The 24556-nt window shown below is 34.4% G+C and overlaps 1 protein-coding gene across 2 annotated transcripts in view; it reads right to left on the bottom strand.

The window, feature by feature from the left end:
• Nucleotides 1-13241: 13241 nt before the first annotated feature.
• The window catches only part of LOC134853318 (guanine nucleotide-binding protein G(o) subunit alpha-like), a 42373-nt gene continuing 31058 nt past the window's right edge, over nucleotides 13242-24556 (bottom strand). For both annotated transcript variants that reach the window (XM_063869293.1, XM_063869294.1), the window contains 4 exons: nucleotides 22404-22583; nucleotides 21257-21361; nucleotides 15856-16024; nucleotides 13242-14566 (listed from right to left, as the gene is read on the bottom strand). In XM_063869293.1, the coding sequence (XP_063725363.1) occupies nucleotides 14370-14566; nucleotides 15856-16024; nucleotides 21257-21361; nucleotides 22404-22583 (651 nt within the window). In that variant the 3' untranslated portion in view covers nucleotides 13242-14369. The remainder of the gene's footprint in view (nucleotides 14567-15855; nucleotides 16025-21256; nucleotides 21362-22403; nucleotides 22584-24556) is intronic.

The raw sequence follows: 24556 nt of genomic DNA on the forward strand, positions 1-24556 counted from the left end.
TTTATCCGTTTGTTTTCATCCATTTGAAGTACTTCAATTATATTTCATGTGGTGTAGCGGTACTCTCGAAAATGGCAGGACCATACTTCTGAACGAGTACCAAAATGCTTAAAAAGGAAATAGTCGTGTAATTATCTCACATATTTATATTATAGTTTTTTGTCCGTGTGTTTGTAATTGTGTGTGTGTGTGTGTTTGTGTGGCCGTATGTGTTTGTGTGTGTTTGTTCTTGTGTGTGTGGGTTGGTGCGTGTGAGTGTGTGTTTGTGTGTCCTAATTATATGTGTGTCTCAGTGTTTGTGTTCGCGTGTATGTGTGTTTGTGTTTTGTATTCGTGGGGATGGATTAGTTTGTTACTCTGCTCCTAAACGACTAAAAACTTTGCGCTCTTTTTCTACAAGATGGTTTTTTAAACACGTTATTGTCTGCTGGCGAATTTAAATTGTTTTGAAATAAGGGCCCTAACAATCACTGTTTTTGAAACTTTCTGAAGCACTAATTTGAAGATAGTTGATATGCTTCAAATTTTTTTAGCACATGTTTTTGTGTAAACATAGATTACTTTAGCATATGTTTTTGTGTAAACATTTCTAGCACATGTTTTGGTGTTAACATGGGTTCCTTTTTGAATTTGCTTCCTCATTGAATTATCAAACCAAATATCATGAAAAGTTATCAAGTATCAGTCTGATTTTTTATGCTTAGTTTGTAGAACTTTAAGTGTCTTTAACAATAAAGCTTTTCCAACCTTAATTACACCTGCGAGTTTTAGCGAGCGTAGTGTAATAGCACTACTTTTGTTTTTCCCAACCTAATTATTGGCCCTGCTTTCACAAATATTGGTCCTATTTTTGGGGCACATTCATTTTTGATTTATCAAGTTAACCGAAAAACGCTATTTGTTTTAAACAACGGTACTATAATAAAAACTCAATTTCAGAATTTTTCGAGTCAAAATATCTCGCAATTTTTCTTTTGAAATGCCTAATTTGTTTATAGTTTGGCTCCGAGCTTTTCATTTTATTACATTTGAAGTTACCGTGGATGCAAAGCGCAGCTTTGCCTCTTTGTACATGTGTATATAGTCCCTGAACACTGGAATTTTACTATTATTTTAGCTGATTAAGTCAAAAATTTCAATAAAGTTTTTGTGTTATCAATTTTTTGCTTCATTAAATTTAGCTGCCTATTGAGTCTTTTTTAGACTTATTAATTAATTGTGAAGCAAAAAGACTGCAAAACTTTGTAGTGATCGAGCTATGGCTGTTTCAATAACGGTTTCTATATTTTTCGTACGTTTTTTGCCCTTTTCTTTTTTACATAACGGTATAGAGTTGCTATGGGGGATGAAAACGAGAAATTACAATGCGTAGTTTTTGATATACAGAGGTTAAAGATATAAAAAGTTTTCATTATAAAACATTTTTTTGTTTATTAATTACCTTTCTATCTATCTATCTATCTAACTAACTGTCTGGCTGATTTCATTGTTTTCAAAATATTTTTGATGCTCATTTCCTTAGTAAACAAGAAAATATTGTCCCAGTTTGCACCAGAAGTATTAGGTTCTCATTTTTTAGTCCTTTGATAGATTTGATTTTACATTTATCTAGAATTTTCCAAATTCGAATAAATACATTCTCAAGTTCAATTTAAAGTACTACAAAATATTTCTGATGATTATGTTTTCGCCTAATTTCTGGTAAATGTCTTTTAAAAGAGTCTTGTATGAAAATAAATTTTAGAATAGAAAACTTGATGGTGATGGAGCTCAGCCTTAAAGTGATAGAGGTTTTTACACTTGCGATACACTTGTTATTACGAACCTTTTTTTTCTAACCTAACTCAGGCAGATAAAAGTTTTCATTAAAAAGTTCACTAATCTAACTCACGCAAATAAAACTGTACATTAAAAGTGTTCACTTATTCGGAAATTTCTATGTAGCATTGGAAATTGCATAGCATCTGTTCTCTGCTTAATTTGTGGCTAGTGTTTTGTACATATTAAGCTTCGACGACTGAGTGGTTAGTGTGTGAGTCTCTTAATCTTTAGGTCGCAGGTTTGAATCTCAGAGGTTTTCGAATTTTTTTTTTACTAATTCGAGGCATATTTCTAATTTTTATTTTTGCACTTTATAGAGCTGCTTTTAGTCGTGCTTAAGCAAATGTTTGCGAAGCGAAGCTTCGCCTCTGTGTTATTTTTTAGTTATAATTATTTTGTTCTTTTGATTTGACAGTGTATTTTTGATTTCTTTTAAATCATCAAACATCTCATATTCTTCGAAATATTATGCAAATGGTGTCGAAATTCTAATATCATAGGAGTCAGTTATGCGCGATGAAAGCCCCAGTTAACAGGGTGTGAACTTTTAGAATGCCATTCCAATTGTATAACCGTCCTCAACGCCGAGGGATCGCCATTTGGATCTTGTGCCTCTGATGCAAATGTTGGTTGCTCTTAGTATAGCGAATGAAATTCTACATCTCACCCAGCACATGACATGACTATATGGGCGGTCCCATTTTGATGCCAGACCATCTGCTAGTCATTTGAGGAAAAATGTGAACTCCGGTGCCAAAACACCATCTATTGAAGTGACAAGTGGAGTGAAAGACATGTGCTTTTCTTCACAAGCCGGTCCATACTTTTTTTTCTTTTCAATCTCTGCAATTTTCAGTACATTCATGGGATTGCGGTTTTGGTAAGACGGAGCGTCAGTGTCTGTAACACGGATGTCGAACGACGCAGCCGACTGTCTATCCCAAACCCCACGAGCTGAAAGATCTGCAATTAGTGCCGGGGTTCCATTTTCTATATCTGGTTCTTTTACGACAGGTTCTCTTTTCACATCTTTCCACAAAATTGAAGCAAGATCGCCCACTGCGTCTCTTATTTCGTTGTGTCGTAGTGTTACCAGTCCGCCCTTCTTGCAAGAAAGTGCATGATGTAAGTCAAAATCTTGTTGACATCCATCGCATCTCGAGAAAGAACGTTTGAGTGGTTTTCTGTACCTGACACATAGAGCGTCTCTGAACTCTGTGGCTGACAAATCAAAATTATCTTTCAACAAGGGCAGCGAAGTTAGCCACAAGGAACAGTTGTTGTCGATTATTCTCCGGATCGCTCGTTTCTGATCTGCTGGTAAAACTGCAAGCAATTCATCGAGCTTATCTTTGTCCACAGCATTTTGGTTCTCCTCGTGATTTTTTCTTGCTTCTCTCATCTTTGTTTTGTGTAGATTTTGTTCGAAATCATCTTGGTGAAGGATCGAACTCACGAGACAGTCGGTTGCTTCACGTGAAGTGGAAAATGCTAAATCGGCACCTTCTGTTGGATTTCGTACACCTAGTCCCCCTCTTTTGACAGGAAGTGAATACAAAACACGATCTGAGTGTGTGACACTAGAAGTTCCTAATAAGCTTGGCAAAAAATTTTCCTCCAGCATCTTCTCGACAGTTGATTTGACAGTTGCTTTTCATTAAATTACAGTAAAGAGTTGCAGTTGAGACTGAAAATGACGAATTGCCACTCCTCTTATTCTTCGAAGTATGATTAGATTCACATAGAGTAAAGACAAATGCTAACGTTTCAGTTTTTTCTTTCTTGGGTATTTTAAGTAGATGAGTCCATTTCTTTGTCTTTTGCCTGTATTTGGTTAATTTCTGTCTATTGGTATGATGGCTCAATTTTGAATCACTTTAAAAAAGAGTTCCGTGTTCACGGCAATTGCTAACAATTTAGGCTCAACAATCATCTCAATTTACTTGCATCCGAAAAAGTTAGTAACGTTGGTTTTTCATGGATCTTAATTGAAAGTGTAAATAAAGTACGGTAGTAAAAAAAAGATGCGGTAGTAAAAGATGTAATGAAAATGAGCTGTAAAGGAAATATTTAAAAAAATTGAATCCTGAGGCAGAAAACAGACTGCTTGATCCGTGTAGTTTGCAATTGTAGAGATTTTTGATTACTTGAACCGTTCAGAAGAGTGCGACTAAAACATGTAAATATGAGGCTGAATATTTTTTGATGTCTAAGATATCAACGTTTGTAATTAAGCAGAAGTATTGGGAAGCTGGAAATTTTCGTAGCATTTTGATCCTTAATTTGTTGTATATTCATAAGACTGAAGAGTATTTTTCTGGATATGAGGATGCTACAATCATCTGAGTTTGTTCGAGGACTTTTTAAGGCATGGTAATTCATCGTTCAGAAGCAGCTTAACCTGCCTGTGGCCGCTTTTTTATTGTTTATATAGTTCGAAAATCGCCGTATTCAAATTTATTCTGACAAATTCTGCAAGAAAAGCGAGCTCTCATCTCTGCTAGTAAAAATATAATGCAAGAAGTAAGTTTTATCTTGTTATAATATGCTCGAATTTTGTGAACTATTTTTAGAAACATAACTACAACATCATCTCTCGAGACAAGCTCGGAAGCGCCGAAAAGTGTGTCAAACAGTTGGAGTCACTAATCGTCAATTGCAACTCCCCAATTCTGATTGACAACACTAACCCAGACAAACCATCGCGGGCAAAATTTGTTCAAGTCGCGCACGCCCATAAAAGGCCGATCAGATGTCTTCTTATGGATTCAACTGAAGAACACTGTTTGCACAATGAAATGTTTCGGATTTTGACACGACTAGATCATAAGCCACTGCCTTACTTAGCATACGCGAAGTATAAAAAGTCGTTTGAACGACCGGTTGTTGAAGAAGGATTTTCTGAAATTGTTCATGTGCCTTTTGTACCCAATTTTGTCAGTGATGATTCAAGGAAACTCTTTTCTATGTATTTGCTTGAGAGATAAAATAATTATTTAACTAATTTCAATGGTTTTGAAAGAGCAAAAAATTATTTTTGTTGAGCTTCTTACTTTCACAATTGATACTATTGGAAGTTTAATAGCATGTGTTCTCCGCTTTATGATTGGCTCGAGTTTTGGCTTTTCTAAATTTCAGTGGCGTAGCTGTGTAGAACAGTTAACTTGGATATTAGAAGGCAGTGGTATGATTCACGTTGAGGTATTTTTTAAAAACTCCTTAATATTATAACTTTCGCGTCTTTTTAAAGCTAATTCTTTGCGTTCTGTCGCTCGTTTAAGCGAAGTGCAGCTTTGCCTGTGCTTAATTGACTCTTTTTTGCGTGTATTTGTGAATTGTTGTTTTTGAATATAGGTAATACGTTTTTATATTGTTTTGTATGTTATGTTTTATGTTACTTTTTATGTTCTGTTCAATACTATATCTAATGTAGTGCTTACACAATAGGGCTTGCGAGCATTGTGTTATTTTACGGAATTCTCTTTTTCTTAACCCGGTTGACAAAACAACATGCTCATTTCTTGGCACTGTTGTTTCACAGTATTGACAATTTTATAGCTTGTGCTCTTCAATTTATGATTGGCTAGTGTTTCGTCTATGAAAGGATCAGTGGCACAGATACGCAAGGCAGAAGCCATCAGGAAAACAGGTTTTTTGGATTTTGAGACAACTCCTCCCTTATGGTTTTGGTTCATCTAGGAGTAGGCTTAGGAAATTGTTGCTCTCTCAAGAGTTGAGGAGATTCGCTTACAGATAATAAAGAGTTTGAGGTTCCAACCTCTAAAACCCTCTGATTTTTCTGTTGGTTCTCTTCTCTGTTCAGAGATTACACGTCTTATGGGGTAAGTTTAATCGCTAATTGAGCCTCATTTGAGTTTTCAAAAACTGCTTGTCTTACAATTTCCATATATGAAAAAAAAATGATTATCGTACAATTTCCATATATGAAAAAATGCTTATCTTACAATTTCCATATATGAAAAACTGCTTGTCTTACAATTTCCATAAATGAAAAATTGTTTATCCTACAATTTCCATATATGAAAAAATGTTAATCCTTCAATTTCCATATATGAAAAAATGCTTATCCTAGAGTTTTTTTTTTTACAATTTTCTGAGTCTATGAAACTGTAGGAAATTGTAGGATAAGCATTTTTTCATATATGGAAATTGCAGGATAAGCATTTTTGGTCAACCCGGTATGCTTGGATGTACGAGTACCGAGGTTCGATTCTGCTAGAGGATATTTATTTTTCAACTTCAGATAATTTTATATATATATATATATAAATTTAATATATATATACACACACACACACACACACACACACACACACACACACACACACACAGAGAGAGAGAGAGAGAGAGAGACGTTTCATTTTATGTTACAATTTTTTTTTCGTCAGAGTATCCCTTTCACCTCCCCCTGAAACAAAATTAATAAAATTCAAAAATAATTTAGGGGAGAAAATACACTTTTTCAAAAAAAAATTATTGTTATATTTGTTTGGAGGAGATAACTCAGTAGTTGAGTCATGTGCAAACTGATGAGCTGTTTCTTTTGCAAAGTTTGATCAATTGGCCTTTTTCGTCAATCTGTCATTGTTTTGATGTTTTTTACTGCGCTTAGTTGCCATGTGCAAAGAGATCGACTGAAAACGTTCATAAATACCCACTGAATAAAACGTGAATAAATACCCACGTAGAAGAGATCGACTGAATGCGTTAATTGACTGAATACCTACTGAATATGTTAATAAAAATAAACCAATTTTTCAAACTTAAAATTGTGTTGACATGAGATTGGAATTATTAAAATATTTTGGGAAGTAGTTTTAAAGTTTTTTTTTTGTGGTTCAAATGGTTATTGAAATAATATTCATGGTTATTGAATTGTCGTGATTCAACCGATAGCTATTAATTAGATTAAGCTAGATCATGCTGTATGACGTTGTCTAGAAAAACTTATGTGGATTCTTTTAAATTGTCGAGACTGAACGATACTTTTTGTACAATGGAATATATAAATAAATCTCAAATTTGAAAGAAACGGTTGCTTTTTTTCATTCATTTTTTTCATTTTCCTGTTTCGTTGAAAAATATAATAGTCAGTACTCATTAATGACTCGCACTTTTGCATCCGACTAACTTAATGGATCTGAATTTGAAGATCTCAGTGGATATATTACTTGATGCATTATGATATGATACATGTATTGTTTTTGGCTAAAGGTCACTCACTGGTAGACAATAGCAAGCAATCAAATGAGTTTCCGTTGCAGGAAGTAAGGATATATTTGTCTCTGTTACCACTTGAAATTCCAATTTAGCCCAATTTAAGGGTCTATTTGATATGGTATTCTCTACATGTCCTCTAAAATTTCCTGGAAAATATCCTCTATCCTAATCATTCTTCTGTTTTTCCGACTCCTGAAAGTGAGCTCAAACGTGGGAACAAGTCATCAGGTTCATTTTTATACAAAATGAAAACAAGTACCCTGAAATAAAAACGTCTAATGGGGTTCAACTGATGATGTATTTGAAATCTTTTCAGTCCTGATTCGATCAATATGTTAAAGTTCCGAAAATTTTATCTCAGTGGCGAGAAAATTGGTTTTAAATTTTCTTTTCTTGCTGTTTTCTTTTCGCATTCACTTATCAACAAAAGACATCCGAGAAAGTAAAGAGACTAAAATATTGCTTTCTAGGTTAAAGTTAGAATCAAGATAAAAATGGCGGTAAAATGCTGATGAAGGTCTTAATAATAGCAAGGTCTTCTAACATTTTAAGTTGGTAGCTTAACTTATATCTTCTAGCTGCAAGTAGCAGCTGCGCAGGTAGGGCCATGACTGAGAAACTTGCTCTGTCGAGCAAAAGACAGAAGTTCGAAAGTGGTTCGAGCACATTTATACTTGTCTGCCATCAAAATATTGGCAAAAGAGTTCCGGCTCGTTGAGATATAACAAATTTTATACTTGGGGTAATGGTAAACTTTTTGTCTCTCTGCGTGAAGACTTTGGTTAGAATTCAGAGTGGTCCCCAAATTCATGCATTTTTCAGGAACCGTTCATCAATTCCTCGCAAAAAGAGTAAGCAAACTGAAAAGGATGCACTTATTTATTGCCCAGGAGTCTCCATGTGCTTATTTATTGCACTATTGTTAATTTAGCTCGGAAAATGGTTAGTAATTTCTTCTCGGATTGTTAGTTCAGGACCTGTCTTTCCTCTGCCAAAAATTTTAATTTTTTCGAGCACTTAGCACCAATATGTGCGTTCGGGACATTTCATGGTAATCTGTCATGTTCAGTTCTTCTTGCTTTAGTTTTGAGCTAGCCACCTAAAAGCAAAATTGAAACATTTTAGATTACCTTGTCAAAGAAAATCATCAATTTTTTTGTGAATTTTATTGTCCACACACTGTTTTTGTCAATCTACTGACAGACTTTAAGCGTTTTAAATGGTCGTTTAAGTTCAAGCAAATTAGCGAGCATAGTGTTGTGTTAGGAAACCCCGGGTTGAAGTCCCACCGTTAACTATCGCGTTTTCTGTAGTATTCCAGTGATCGCTATTTTCCAGCGCTGATTCCTATATAATTCAAGGGTTTTTTGCATAGCTAAACCTGCGATATTTCAGTAGTGATTCCGTAGAAAATCATTGCCTAAACTTCTAGTAGCTTTCAAATGAGAGTTTTAATTGATAAGCCCTTTGACTTGAGTGCAGCAAAGGATGAGTAGCGCTGAGGTAGCATATATGTCTACAAAGCTGAAGGTTGGGGGAGCGAACACCTGTTAGAGCATTATTTTTGCTCTTTTTGATGGGTTTCTAATCGCTGTTTCATCGCTGAACATTAGCCAAATTAGCGATAATTTATCGATAAAATTTGCTATTGTGGCAATGAACATCGATAATTCATCGATGGCGATCGCAGTTTTTTTTTTTCAGTTTTTTTATCGCTAATTTTCAACGTGAGCTCACCCCGGGAACACATTATTACAACCCAACTCGCAAATAAAAATGCTCATTTGATGTCACTTTTGCTGCATAGTGTTGCAAACTGAATAGCATCGTTTCTAACGGCTTTATTGGTTGCTAGTATTTGCCTGTTTTTAAGCGACCATCGCGAGGACGTGAGACTCGTAATCTCAAAGTCGGCAGTTCTTAACCTAAAATGTTCAAAATGCTTCATAGCACAAAAAAAAATTGAACATCAGTTTTTTCGGCTCAGCGCGCATCTGGCCCAGTATTTTTGCTTAAAAAACTGCTTTGTAGTTTTATGAGACGTTATTGTTAAGAAAACAAGTGTATGAAAATTTTATTAGGTCTGGTTTAGTTTTCGACATTTTTGAACAGTTTTGTTGACTTTTCTGTCACTTTGCCTGCCATGCTGTGCTTATGATGTATTGCGAGAGGTGTATAATTTTTTCAGGATTAGACAGCTTGCTGTGAAGCTTTTATCAGCTGGTTTACCTCATTTCGCTTATTTTTGCAGTATCTGAAATTATAGTTAAAAGTTTTTGTTTATTTTATCTAGTTTTTGGAAAATTAATTTTTGAATGACTTGACAATCGAATTTGAATAAACAAGCTACTGAATTGTCAAGGCAACTTATGAATTGTCTTTTTTAAAGTAATAAAAAATGCAAAAGAAAGCTAAAATACACTTTTACATTAAGTATTCAAATGAACCGCTCTGAGTTATTTTTTTAGTCACATTTGTGACCCTCGTGGACTATCCTGCTTCAGGTTGCTTGTAAATTCGATTTTGAACTTGAAAACTATATTTTTATGCCAATAAAACTGGTCTCCTAGTTTTCAAGTCATCTATTGTTACTCAATACGCCACATGCTCTCAGTAATCAACCATGTTTATTAGAACAACTTATTATTCGAAGTAGCTTGCGTATCTTGTAGGGGCGTGTTTTTGGTCCAACCATTGAAAACGGAGATGAACTTTGTATTCAGGTATGTTTCATTTATTCTTTTTGTTTTCAGTGCAAAATCAGGTACCAAAAATAATCGCGGGAAAGTGTTGAGTGATATATTGAGGGACTTTCAATTGTGATTTGAAATATAGTCAAAATTTTCCGAAAATTTTTTCTCAGTGTCGAGAAAAACCTGTTTGGAAGTTTTGATTAGTTGAGCGAGCAGGCTCAAATTAGCTTATTACCCTTGCGATAAGCAAAAGTATTGCAATCGGGTAATAGACATTTATACTGTAAATAACTTTGTTCTTGGAATGGTCAAAATTAGAAATGGTAAATTTAGGTTCAGTTCAAATTTGCGTCAAAAAATTCGGCTTTTACTTCGTCTGCTTAAGTTTTTTCGGCTTAGTTGCCACATGGTATAATTTTTTTGCTGTCCGCAGTTTACGTTGAAGATGCTTTTCGTGTTTTTATTTACTTCTGGTAATTTCTTGACTTTGTGTGTTCTCTTTTTTTCTTCGCTCTAAAACTTGCTTCTGCCCAAATGATTTCGGCCTATATTTTATCGGATTAGTGACTTAATTTTAAATTTTTTCATGAGAAATTTAATTTTTATGCTCGCTGGATTGCACAAATTGTTAAAATCTTAATAGAAATTATAGTTTAAATTTTTGGTGACATTTTTTTCATCGGCTTTTTTTTTGTTCTTTTTTGCTGTTTGGTAGGTTTAGGCCTTTATTATGTCTGCCTAATGACCTTATATTGCGTCCTGCGACGAGGAACATAAATTTTGTTTGTGCGTGTGAGTGTTTTAATGGCGAGGGGGACTTAATAATTTTTTTAGTTTTAAATTTTTTAAAGTTATTTTTCGTCTTTTTTGTTTATTTGATTTTTTTTCGGCTGAATGGTTTTTTTGCCTCTATTTTATCGACTTAGTGGTCTCAAATTGTTTCATTTGACGAGTAAATAAAGTTTTTTGTGTAGGTTTTGATGGTTACGGGGCTTCTTAAATTTTTATGAGTTAAGTTGATTTTTTTTCGGCTTAGAGGGTTTCTGCTGAGCGATTTTCGGCTTTGTTACAGCTTGGTAAGTTTTTCACCGATGCCAATTTCATATTATTTTGTCTTGGCATGTTTTGTCTGAGCATGTTTTGTTTATGCCGATTTAGCTGCTTCCTGGTTTTGTATCGCAATTGGTTCAAATCGCAGCTGCTCCTTTTGTGTTTATGTTCAAAATGCTTCATAGCACAAAAAAAAAATTGAACATCAGTTTTTTCGGCTCAGCGCGCATCTGGCCCAGTATTTTTGCTTAAAAAACTGCTTTGTAGTTTTATGAGACGTTATTGTTAAGAAAACAAGTGTATGAAAATTTTATTAGGTCTGGTTTAGTTTTCGACATTTTTGAACAGTTTTGTTATCAGTTTCGCTCTAAAACTTGCTTCTGCCCAAATGATTTCGGCCTATATTTTATCGGATTAGTGACTTAATTTTAAATTTTTTCATGAGAAATTTAATTTTTATGCTCGCTGGATTGCACAAATTGTTAAAATCTTAATAGAAATTATAGTTTAAATTTTTGGTGACATTTTTTTCATCGGCTTTTTTTTTGTTCTTTTTTGCTGTTTGGTAGGTTTAGGCCTTTATTATGTCTGCCTAATGACCTTATATTGCGTCCTGCGACGAGGAACATAAAATTTGTTTGTGCGTGTGAGTGTTTTAATGGCGAGGGGGACTTAATAATTTTTTTAGTTTTAAATTTTTTAAAGTTATTTTTCGTCTTTTTTGTTTATTTGATTTTTTTTTCGGCTGAATGGTTTTTTTGCCTCTATTATATCGACTTAGTGGTCTCAAATTGTTTCATTTGACGAGCAAATAAAGTTTTTTGTGTATGTTTTGATGGTTACGGGGCTTCTTAAATTTTTATGAGTTTAGTTGATTTTTTTCGGCTTAGAGGGTTTCTGCTGAGCGATTTTCGGCTTTGTTACAGCTTGGTAAGTTTTTCACCGATGCCAATTTCATATTATTTTGTCTTGGCATGTTTTGTCTGAGCATGTTTTGTTTATGCCGATTTAGCTGCTTTCTGGTTTTGTATCGCAATTGGTTCAAATCGCAGCTGCTCCTTTTGTGTTTATGCTTAATTAAAGCCGTGAAAACGTAGTTTTTCAAAGTAAAATTAGTTTTTGCAGTTTGATTGCGCCATTTTAGGAATCAAAAACTTTCAAAAAAATTTTTCGGACGTTCAAAACATTTCTGCAAAAAAATTGAATATTCGGAAATTTTGTTTGACGTTTCTCAAGTTTTTTATTCAATTTTCTATAAAAACTGTTTTCCAATTTGCCTAAGTTCTAGAAAACAATTTTTCTGGTTTTTTTAAACTATGTTCGGAACCTTCTTTGCAACTTGCTCTGTAACCGGCTATCAAAGGTTTATCAAAGGTTTAATCACAAATCATTGTTCGTTCTTCTTGTTAGAAAATTGACGAAAAATTTGTATTCTGACTGTCCCTTAGCTGGTCTTTAATAACTATTGTTTATCAAAGTTTTGATGAATAAAAATTTTTTGACTGCCAGTTTCAAATATAACGTGCTTTATTTTGAGTCGAATTAAAATGACTAATTAGTTTGTCTCAATTCAGTTTGGAACGATTATAAGTGCGGGATAATTCGCCTGATTATTTCGCGAGTTGAAATTATTAACTAATAATCGAGAATTTCCATTTGCATTTAGGCTAGTGGCAAGCATACTCAATTGGCATTCCGATGATTTGCGGATCAATACTCATCTGCAGTCGACTTTTGTGAAATTGGTCTGGACAAAAAAAACCCAAGCGTATATATTCCTCACTTTCTTCGAAATTCGGAACGAAAAATCAATGAAACTCAAATTATGAATTAGCATGATGAATCAAATTACGAAATATGCTCTGTTTCCCTGAAGAAGTAACCGCAAGGAAACAAATTAGCAACATATCTCGTATTCGCTGGAGTTGGTCATCTTGCACCATGCACAATGTTGCTTACCGTCTACATTTACTTTCGTGTTACCCGCTGATAACACGGTAAATTTCTGCAAAGATAAGCGTTAGTGTGCAAGATACCGTGCAACGTATCAAGATAAGTGTCACTTGGTTCTCGGCACTTAGTCAGCCAATCTTAGAAATTGTGGGTTGATAATGAGTGCAATCGCTCTAGGTGGCTTGCCTTCGGCTTCTGATTTGCCGATAGCAATCCTGGGTAAGAACTGCAGTGGTAGACTTTAAGAGAGGACATCGCCACTACAGGATAGAAACTTAACAATCCCCTCCCCGACACACTTACACTCTCTCTCTCTCTCTTTCTCTCTATCTTGCTACTTCTCAAACATAATCGATTTCTTCAATTCATTTTGAAGCTCAACGCAGATCGGCAGTGTATTCGCAATAATATCCCTGACAGGACTCGCTCCGTTTTTTCGTACTCAAATTGGAACCTTTGACGAGATTATTTTTTGAAAACAGGTAAATTGGAAAATTAGTCATTGATTTTGTTTACACATAAAAGGGCGGTGTTATCAATAGCAGCAGCAAAAAGGTTAATTATAAATTTATCCGACATTTTTTTGGTATTTTTTGAGCCCAGGTAAATAAATTTAACTACTGAATTATTGTTGAAATAAAAGTAAATTCTTCAATCAAAGCATCATCAAGGTTCGACAAAAGCTTACAATATATTTCATGTGGTACAATAGGAAAGATATTTTTCATGAAATATTCAACTACAAATTTAAGAAGAAAACTTCCAGCAGATGTTTAATTCCAGTTTCATAAAACTCTGAATTACATGGCTTGTATTTTTCAATATTAATCGAAGTTTAAATGAAAACAACTTTAGTATCCAGAAACTTTTTGTGTAATTCTCAGCTTGATGAAAAACTGGGAATAATTAATCTACAACTGCAAAAATGAGGTTATCAAGAACGAGTTCATTCAAAATTACTTTGAGTTTGTTTTTTGAATAAAAACACCTCAGGCCAAAATTTGCAGCTTTGAGTAATTGAATTTTCGGCGTTACTGCAGCATTGAAACTATTATTTATAAATTTTAATGCTTTTCTCCAGGTTTGTTTGTTCAAAAACAAGTTCTAGTTTCAAATTGCATGAGTCTTGAAAGATAAATTAAAGTTATTCTTCAAAAGAGTTTATTGCACATCCATTTATAACCAAAAAGCTTCTTGTTGATAGAAATTAACGTATTCCACCATAATATGACGTTTAATACAAATAATTGCAATCGGTAAATATTAAAATAGGGATAGATTTATTTTGAAAAAGAATTTAAAAGGAACAAAATCACAACTTTCTGCACATTTCTATGAGTTTTGAAATTTTTATAAGATAATTTCGATCTTCAAAAACCAGCCAATATTTAACCAAAATTTTCAAAATCAGTTTTCTCTGTCATCGGTTATTCGTATTGGTGGCATTTTCTAGTTTGCAGGTGTAATAAAAACGGGAGTTGGGTGGTATGTAGGTTGAATCTTCTATTTTCTATGATAGTTATAACTCATAACTTGCAACAAGCCATCATGATAACTTGCCGTAGTTATAATTTATAACTAGTCCTAGTCTTCATAACTTCGTTAGCTGGGTTAGTACAACCCACAGCCTCTGAGGTTATTAGCAATGATAATGTCAGTGACAGCGTCGAATACAAATTGTACGTTCTCTGTATCTGTCGCACATGTCATGTGAGTGTAGATCTCCTTCGTCTGCGATTTGTTCATACTCTCGAACTGCGCTTGGATGTAACTTGAAGCCTCTGTGAAAGTGTTCGCTCCGGTATATTCTAAAAATCCCTTAATGAGTTATTACTCTTCGCTTAACCTGAATGATTTATTGCATGATTTTTTACTCATCGCTTAACCTCAATGATTTATTTCATGATTTATTACTAATGGCTTAACCATGATGATTTATTACTAGTCGCTTAAGCTATTTTTGAAGGAAGTTAGGGAGGTTTTTGAAAGGTCTGAGCTTTTTTGTCAGCTTAAAACAGCTTCATAGGTATAAATTTTGGCATTTGAAGCTATGTTTAGGCTTTTTTTGACAAGGCTTGGGTAAAGATTTTGTCATTTCTGAAATATATATATTTTTTCAAACCCAAATTAGACTTAATTTGTTCCGTATATTGGCTGTTTCATAGTATTTCATCGTTTTTTTTTTTGCGATTGTGTTCTGTTAATTGCGTTATCGTTGATTTTAGCGATTTTTGAAATTTTTTCTAATTTTGGTTTTTAGTGCTCGAATACTAATTATGATGCGGCAAAAATTTTATATGGTTTTAAATGAAATAGCCGAAAAAATTTGTTGCGATTTTGGATGGTTTTGAGCGCGTTTTTCCCCAGTAAAAAAGAGGCAGTGTTTGCAAAACATTCAAAAATTGATTTCGAAAACTTTTATGAAAATCCTCTTACCCCCTCGAGAAAAATGAAGATCCGTGCCCGACAACATAATATGTAAACTAAATGGAATTTTGTATTAGGGTCTGTTTTTTTGATTACTTCTTCTTTTTTGTTTTCTGGTGCCACAATTAAGCTTCGGGAGGGATCGAGTGATATATCATATTACGGGCCCTTGCAGTCGTGATTCGAAATCTATTAAAATATTTAAAAATTTCCTAAAAATCTCGGTGGAGAGTAAACCGGCTTAAGTTTTATGATTTTTGGTCTCATTTTCGAGCAAATAAAGCGAGCGAGCAGGCTTAGAATTCGCAAATAAGATGTTAGAAGTTAGTTTTACTCCAGGAATACTGTTTTTGAAGCTTCTTTTTGCGCCTTCTTGGCCACAAAAAAAAAATCTTTAAAAAATATTTCAAAATTTTGCAAAAAATTGGTGAAAAAAATTAATTTTTTTATTTGCTCTTTGTTTCTCGATCAACTTTTTGATAAAAAAACCGTTAGTATTGAAGTTAATTTTTAATTGGCTTTCCTTCAGATCCGCTCATAGCCGAACGAACAAGAAACGTTTCAATTTGCAAAAGAAAAATGGTTTTTTTTTTTGCTTTTCTTTTTTTTTGGTTGGATTTTTCTGTGCTACTTTCACGGCAACCGACTATCCTTGTTTTTTTTTGCTTACCGGGGAAAGCGATGGTTAGGGGACTCTTCTTTATCTTCTCCTCAAACAGATCCTTCTTGTTGAGGAAGAGGATGATGGAGGTGTCCACGAACCACTTGTTGTTGGCGATGGAGTCGAACAGCCGAGTCGACTCGTGCATCCTATTCGTCGTCTCATCCTCGTACAGCACCTAGAGAGGAAATAATAAAAAGTATATCTCAAACTAATATCATTGATGAGATATCCGAAGTGAATTGTCGTTTGAAGTTAAATTTACCAGCTGCTACATTACAACAGCAAAGAAAATACTGTTAAAAATGCCTCGAGGGTGACAAAAAAGAAAATTGTCTCATTTTTCTATTATTATTAGCCCCCGTTCTGCTCATTGCAGGACCAACTGTGGAGGGGTTATGTCATCCGGTTTGCCGCAGCCGGTCCCACCTTGAGGAGGCGGATGACTCTGGGTCCCCTCCAACCGTGACCAAAGTGGGATTCGAACACACGATCCTCGTGCTGAGAGACGCGTGTCTAATCCCACTAGGACACGGCTACTAAAGATTGTCTCATCGAGTGGGTCACTTTGAGATCTTGAAAAGCGGAATCATTGGTACCTAGTGAAAAATTGCCACCCATGTAATGAGCTCAACCAACGATTAAGGATGTACTTATTTGGTACTTTTTTACGAATTCCCTACCCCCTTGGGTGTTAAACAAGATTCAAAGAATTTCCACCCGTAAAATAAGACTAATTCAACAGCTAAGAATATGCGAATATTGTACCTAATTATGAATCAGCAAACTATTTTTTGCAAAACGAGGTAGGGTTATGAGAAAAGTTTCTGGTAAAAATTAAGGCGTAACTTCTAATTTTCGGCTGTATAAAACATTAGCATTTCTCCGCCAATTTTCAACGTTTCCTGGATATGTATTTTCTATTTTTAAGAATGAAAATTTCAAATTGATTTTCAGTCATTTTTTCATTTGAAGATTTTCTCTTAAAATTGGGGCATTTTTTCTATTTAATTTGTTTGTCGTCGTTATGTGCAAAACTGAAGAAAATGTTAATAATAGAAAATGTCGTCTTTTTATACAAACTGAGGAGGCTTTTTCCGCTTTAATTCACATAATTGATAGTTTTTGACATTTATCAGCATTATTCATTAAAACCAGCCGTATTTTGACGCAAATAGACATAAATAAGCTGGGATAATTGTCTCCAAAAATGAACAAATTTCGGGCTGCAATTTTTTTCTTAATAGTAGAAAATCAAAATAGAAATGAAAGGAGTAAATAGAAATGAAAGAGCCAAAAATGCAGAAAATGTGCACAAATTGCTGCTGTTTTTCGTTTTCAGTTATTTTTGCTACCTTCGAAGAAAGTGGCGGATTATTTGTGCTCGGGGTGTTTTTTTTTCAGACAAATTTGACTTTTTAACTAGCCTTTTTTGAGGGAATTTTTCATATCATCCGAAAGGTATTGTTGTCTTGAGGTCAAATTTGAAAAAGTAATTTACTTTTGATCATTTTTTGTTAAGTTATGGGGGTTTAAAGATTGCCACTTTGGGACAAATAGCTCGCGATATATTTGGCGCTATTAACGCGTAAGTGGAGATTTAATCAGTCTTAAAAATTGTTCCAAATTGGTTGAAGGAAGCTTATAAGCCATAATTGATTTGTTATTAGGAGCGAAATTTGTCACTTTTTAATTTATATGGCGTGTTGAGGGATGATTTTTGCAAAAATCTTAAATTAAAAAAAAAGTATCTTATTTTTTTTACATTTAATTTTTAAGTTATTTTTTTTCAAATTTAATTTTCCAAGTTATTACTGGTCCATAGACCTTAGAAGGCAGTCGGAACATTCAGTGCCTCGTCATGATACGAGCAGCCTTGTTTATCTTCTATTTGTTTCCTACTTTACTAGGAGCAAAATCTATCATTTTTACTTAATATGGGTGTGAGGGAATGATTTTTTGGAAAAAAAATCTCATATTTGCATTTCATTTCTTTTATTTTTTTTTTGAAAAGTTTATCAAGCTTTTTAGGCGATTGCTGTTTCAATGGACAGTCATAAAATTCAGATTGCGACCTGATAAGAGCCGTTTTGCTTTGTTTTTATATCGTTTTGTGGAAAACATGAAATTAAATGTCTCGGAGGACTAATTTACTCGTATATATGCAGATAGCAAATAAATATCAAAATATGTTTTCTTAACGGCGTTTTCTTTATGTTTTCTTTACGGAAAGTAGCAAAATATTTTTTCGGTAAAGTTTTTTTTCTCCAGAAAAATTTCGGCTTCTTACTTAACCATTTTTGATCAGAGCTTTTGATACCATTTGAAAATTTTTTATACTTATAGCTCAAATTTGTGTTTCTAATTTTTGTGAAAGAGAAGTTTTTATTGGCGAAATTCAAAGAGCTTTCAGGATATATATTGTTTCTTTAAAATTTGAAAGTTGAAGTTTTTTTAAAAAAAACCAGTCAGTTTTTTCTGTTTCCTTGCGTCCATTACTCTTTTCCAACTGTCAGTTGGCTATATCTGATAAAATTTAAATTTTGCTTTTGAATTCTTAATACTTCAGGTTAAAAACAGCAAGGTTGGTTTCATATTTATTGTAGTTTTATGACGTTTTAGTTTCATCAGTCTTTTCTTTTTAAAGTGCATCTTTTGTAGACTTCTCATCGCTGACTTAAATGTCACTTTTATTTATAAAAAGAAAAACAGTTATATTTCATTTATTAGTGGCAGAATACAGCAATGACGTTTTTGGATTGAAAATTGGTTGATATTGAAAATTAATTGGATCTTTAAATGCCATCGGCAAGTAATCAAATGAAATCATTATAAAATATCAAATCAAGTGAGCCCAAATCAAAGAAGTTAGGCGGAGTTTGTAGTAGAGCTCCAAGTGGATTTATATGGTCTTTTTTTTCAACATGAAAATGTAAATAATTTTTGGACAAAAATACGGGTTTGTCGTCGAGTTGGTTGTTTTCTGAAGTGATATATGTTGATTATAAATTTTTTATTTATGATCAGGAGTGCTCACATGCCTTTAAATTTACAGCTCTGCTGGTCTATGTTTGATCTTGATTAAGTGTTTTTCAAATAAATGTCTTCTAATTTAAATTTATGTTAACTTGATTTATAATTTTATGATTCTTCGGAGATAAATTTACATGAGTGAACATACGGGGATAATGTTTGAAAAAAAAATTGTTGTTTTTTCTTACTAGGCGAAATCTTGTGATTTTTCGAGCTCTCCTGAACACCTCGAAATACCCATTTACAAAGAACTTTTATACCTTTTGAGAAAATGTGTGTTTGAGCATTTCAACTAACTCATATTCTAATTACTGTATTAAGTTGTCAGAAATTATTTTGTGGGCGGGGCAGTACAAAAATTAAATAAGCCAATGAGAGTTCAGTTATTAAAAGTTCGAATGAAATAAGTGGGCAAATCAGTCAAAGTGGTCTGTTTAAAGGATCTTGATAATTTCGGTACTTTTTTTATTATTAGCCCCGTTCTGCTCAATGCAGGACCATCCGCGGGAAAAGTAATGCCATCAGTTTCTCCGCAGCCGGTCCCACCTCGAGGTGGCGGGTGACACTGGGACCCCTCCAACCGTGAACGAGGGGGAATTCGAACATTCTGTCCTTTTGTTATGAGAATAGGTTCCGTTAGTGTGACTGGCACTGAGTTTGAATGAAAAAAAAGACACGCTATCACTCCTGTCAATCTCACTCAAGATCTTAGAACATATTCTCCTCTAACGCATTGCGACATCATACGAAGCCATCGCAATGGAGAATCTAGCCGGCTTCAGGCCGAAATGTGGATGCCGCGACCAGATCTTTGCGCTTCGGTAAAAAAAAATCGAAAAACGTCATGAGTACAGCCGACACACGCACATGACATTCATCGACTCCAAAGCCCTTTTCGACAGCGTGAGTAAATATGTTATCTACAAGATTTGCACCTCTCTGGGAATGCCAGAAAATATCATTTCAATCCTCAAAGTTATGTATTCAGAAACATTCAGTCAAGTGCGAGCGAACAACTCACTATACCGAAAATTCCAGATCACTACAGGTGTCCGCCAGGGCTCCGTGTTATCGCCTCTAGTGTTCATCATGGTGATAGACTGGATCATGAAAAACGTACTAGCCGATAAAAACTTTGACCTCGAGCTAGACAACGCGACAGTTACAGACCTCGATTTCGCAGATGATATCTGTCTGCCAGAAGATGACGAAGACAACGCCCAAAAGCTGCTCATCCGCGTATCAGAAAGTGCCTCGAAAACTGGCCTAATCATTAACGTGAAGAAGACAAAAGCCATCAGCACCAATGACATCATTAATCTGATTCATAACAACGAGCGAGTTGAAGTTGTTCAAAGCTTCTGCTATTTAGGAAGCACAATGACCATTTGCAACAGAACATAACCCGAAGTTCGTAGTCGTATCGGCAAAGCCACTGGAGTCTGGAAAAACCTCCAGAACATTTGGACATTAAGAGAGATTCCAAACTCAATCAAACTAAGACTATATGACGCCTGCATCAGGAGCACCCTCTTGTACGGTTGTGAATCATGGCCGCTGACATCCACCAAACTCAGCAAACTCAAGAGCTTCGATCGTCGGTGCAGACCATTCCACACAAATCAAGCCTCCGAGCCACTAGCCACAGTAATCCAGAGACCACGCCTGAAATGGGTTGGTCACGTCCTTCGCATGCCACCTGAAAGATTCCCGAAAGCCTGCTTATCTTTCATGAAAGGCGACTCCTGGAAGTGACCGCGCGGAGGCATGAAAACTTCCTGGATGAGACAAGTCGCAAAAGAACTGGAACCGCTCCTAAAACCCTATCGTCGCCCAATATGAGGAATGGGAGGAAACGTGGATGGAGATTTGTCAAGAAACTGCTGAAAACCGCCAACAGTGGAGAGCTGTTGTACGCAACTTAACCATGGCGGACAAAAGGCAGCAATGCCTGCAAACGTCCTAACAAGAAGAAGAACTGGCACTGAATTTGAACGAAAAAGAAAGACACAAGATACTAACTAGTAATTAGTTAGTTGATATAATGCAATTGTGAATCAAAGGTGCACTTTTCCGGACTGTTTTGTTTGAACACTGATTCAATTTATGTAACCATCTTGGCGATAAGTGTAGTGGTCTTGTGTAGTGCTTAATTCAACTGACTTAGTCGTATTCCAAATGATAATTTCATGAATTGATCCATATATGGGTTAATTTCTAACTACCAACTACTAGTTTGTATATTGTGTCTTTTTTCGTTCTTCTACTGATTGCCTGTCAATGAAGACTGACAAGCCTGGTTATCTAGTTAATTACTACTGACTACTACTAATTAGTATCTTGTTTCGTTCGACTTCTCTCTCTGTGAATGACTCACCTGGTCATATGCGGAGAGTGCGGCGCAGAATATGATGGCGTTGACGTCCTCAAAACAGTGCATCCACTTCTTCCGCTCGCTCCTCTGACCCCCCACGTCAAACACCTGATAATGAAGTCAGAAATTGAAAAAAATATATATTTTCATAATGTTTTGCAGAAAGAGAAATTGTAATTCAATAGCGAACTACTTTTTCACTTTCTGCAAAATTGTTATGAAAATTAATTTAGAAAGAAAAAGCATTTTATATTTTATATTTTGTCATTGAATTGTGGATTAATCATCTAAATTGATTTGATATTTTCAATTTTTCAGCAATCAAAAACTTTGGTTCATTTTCATTGCACTTTTTTCATCATGCAATTAGCACTAATTGTCTATATATAGTCTATTCATACAAACCGAATTAAAAGTTTTTTAATCTTTAGAATTTTTAATTTTCTAAAAATATCAATTCGATTTTGAATTGACTAACTTTCACTTCGTGACTGAAAGCATTAAATTTTTTGGCTCTTTTTCCTTTCCCCCACCTCGCATAAACATCAATTTTATGTTGTAACGAGGGGTTTCGCAAGGTTAAACATAAAGACCAAATATGTTTGGCATGGCCTAAAATAGTTCGCATGCCAATTTTCGTAACATTCGAATAACATGAACAAACTTTCACTAGTAAATTTTTGCAGGTGGGGGGGGGGGAAGAAAAATAGCCAATGTTTTTTGCGCAAAAATTTTCAGCCTGAAGAACTTTTGGTCCTTTTCAAATAAAATAACAAAATTAAAACATAGTTTTCCTTCATTGTTTCCAGCCAATTTTAATAAAATAATTTGAGAATATAAGCCCATTAAATTGACACAAGTAACTGTGCGAAACTGTTAGAAATCTAAAATGTAGAGTATTGGTCCTTGTTGAAACACGAATCAGTACCAATTGACTGATCATTCGGTGGATTCAGAAATTACTTCTACCAATAATTTTTTTCTTAAGCTAATAAATAATTATAGAAATAATTGGTGCCACGTGCAGTTCAGTTTATATAGTTGATTGTTTGTAAAAGTAAACAATCCTAGACACGTTTTATAAACCAAATAGTTATATGAAATTAACGTGTTTTGCTGAAAAAAAAGAAAGTAAAGTGTGAAAAATGACCTTGAAGTTGAGGTTTTTGAAGCTGAAGTGTGTCTCGACGATGCCAGTGGTCTTCACTCTGGTCCTCAGCACATCCTGCTCAGACGGCAGGTAGTCTGGCTCCCCAATCCTGTCCAGATCGTCCAAGAAGTACTTGGCACTGTCGTTCAGCTGGTACTCATTCGAGCGCGAGAAACACACCTGCGGAACAAAGTTACAAGATAGTTATTATTCACTTTTTTACACGAGCCTACAAAACAATTAAATTCGGCAATTATTTTAACACGAATGGGGACAAATTAATCACAAAAGTTTTACCGAACCCATGATATCTTTTTTCGTCATTAATAATTTTTTAAAACATTTTGTCACTATTTTTTTTTCATTTTACAGAAACCCATTTCCCCTTTCGTCATTCTTAATCAATTATAATCTATTTACAATATACAGATGTGTATATCTTTGCATGTATAGATCTTAACAGGTACAAGCGTATCTGATTTTGATAGATATGAAAACCTACGTCAACAACCTGCATTATGGTCCCGATTGTACTATTTACAACGTCAGTTTTCGCTCAATATGAATTGTCAATTAAAAATATACAACTACTTGAAACTTAATGACTATCGATTGCATTTATAACATTTAAATAATTTTTTTCTCTCCCTGATTGCGATAGTTTGGACTGGTATTCCTATGTTACGCTTCAAACATCAGACCTTAGGGGCCTAAGCATTTGTGCTAAAAATAAAGAACCAATTAATTATATTAAGATAACTAATGTTCTGTTTGCTTATCAACACAGACTTAAAAAGCTCTAAGTCTGAGAACACGACAGTAGCTTCTGTCTACTTCTGATTAAAAGCTAATGAAAATTGTTTTCTATGGATTACAAATATATAAATAAACTGCGTAGACGAAAACCGTAAATCTTTGGTATTTTTTTCCGAACGACCTACCCCTCCCAGGGATTTGAACTTCGACCACTTTTTTTAAATTATTTTTGTAATACCTATTGCTGATCAAACCTTAAGGTAGCTAAGAAACTTCCAAGCTAATAAGTGATTCTAAATTAAACATAGCCAACATTTGGAAAATAGTCAAAGAAACAAGAAAAAATACTGACTCATCTTGAAAAAAAAAACTTTCGATTTCCAGAGAAAAATGATATACCCGTAAAGCTCTTTAAATTTTAAGAATTTTGAAAAAAATTTTCCTCTGGGAAATCTGAAATTTAAAATCACTTTCAAAGCTAGGAACCGATCACGTTTTTTTGTGATCTTTACATTTTTGCTGTTCGATAGTGGAGTTTACCTTCTATTTGAAAAGGGAATTGAACTGAACTTGAAAAAGAAAATCAAAATTCTAACTTCGAAAATCAAATCTGAGCGAGAACAATTTTATCCTGAAACATAAAAAAAAAACGAAAAAAATCATCAAGACCTATGTAAGACTATTCGCTACGTTACTTATATTGACTCTTTACAATTGCGAAGCAAGTGTCTTGTAATAATAAAATTGTGCTTATACTAATTTTGCTACATTTTTATAGTGCGAACAGATTTGGTCCAACAAGATTTCGTCATATTTTTACCAGCAGTTTTCATATCATTTTTTAAAAAACGTATCAACAGATTTCGTATCTTCTCTGAGTTGATGTGTGTTGCGAGCTGTTTATGAAAACGCCTGGAGGCTTTTGTTGCGCCAGTACCAAAGCGCGACCACCATTTGGGGACTGGGAGAGAATTTTAAAAATAGGGCGAAATCTGTCAATTTGTTTTTTGGACTAAATCTGTAAACCGTTTTTTTTATTAGTTTGACAGTCTATTTATTAATCCAGCAGTACTTTTATTAACTTGCAAATGATCTTAATACAATGGAAGTGTTTTGACAGTTATTAATTTGACATTGTGTTAAAACTCATGGGTGATTTTATCTTTCTTTTTACGGTTATTTAAACATTTTTAACCAATCTGTAATGTAATTCAGAACTGATCCTGTCAAATTATGTCAAGCCAATGCTTTTTATGATGTAATCTGGCTTCTCTATTTGACGTATAAAGCGATTATGAAAATTCATAGGAGTGTATTTCTCTTGCCCGTACATACAGTTATGCACTACTATTAAGTGAACAGATGTCCCATTAAATTTTGACGTTAACAGAATTTTA

Source organism: Symsagittifera roscoffensis, chromosome 8, assembly GCF_963678635.1.
Source record: "Symsagittifera roscoffensis chromosome 8, txSymRosc1.1, whole genome shotgun sequence".
NCBI lineage: Eukaryota > Metazoa > Xenacoelomorpha > Acoela > Convolutidae > Symsagittifera > Symsagittifera roscoffensis.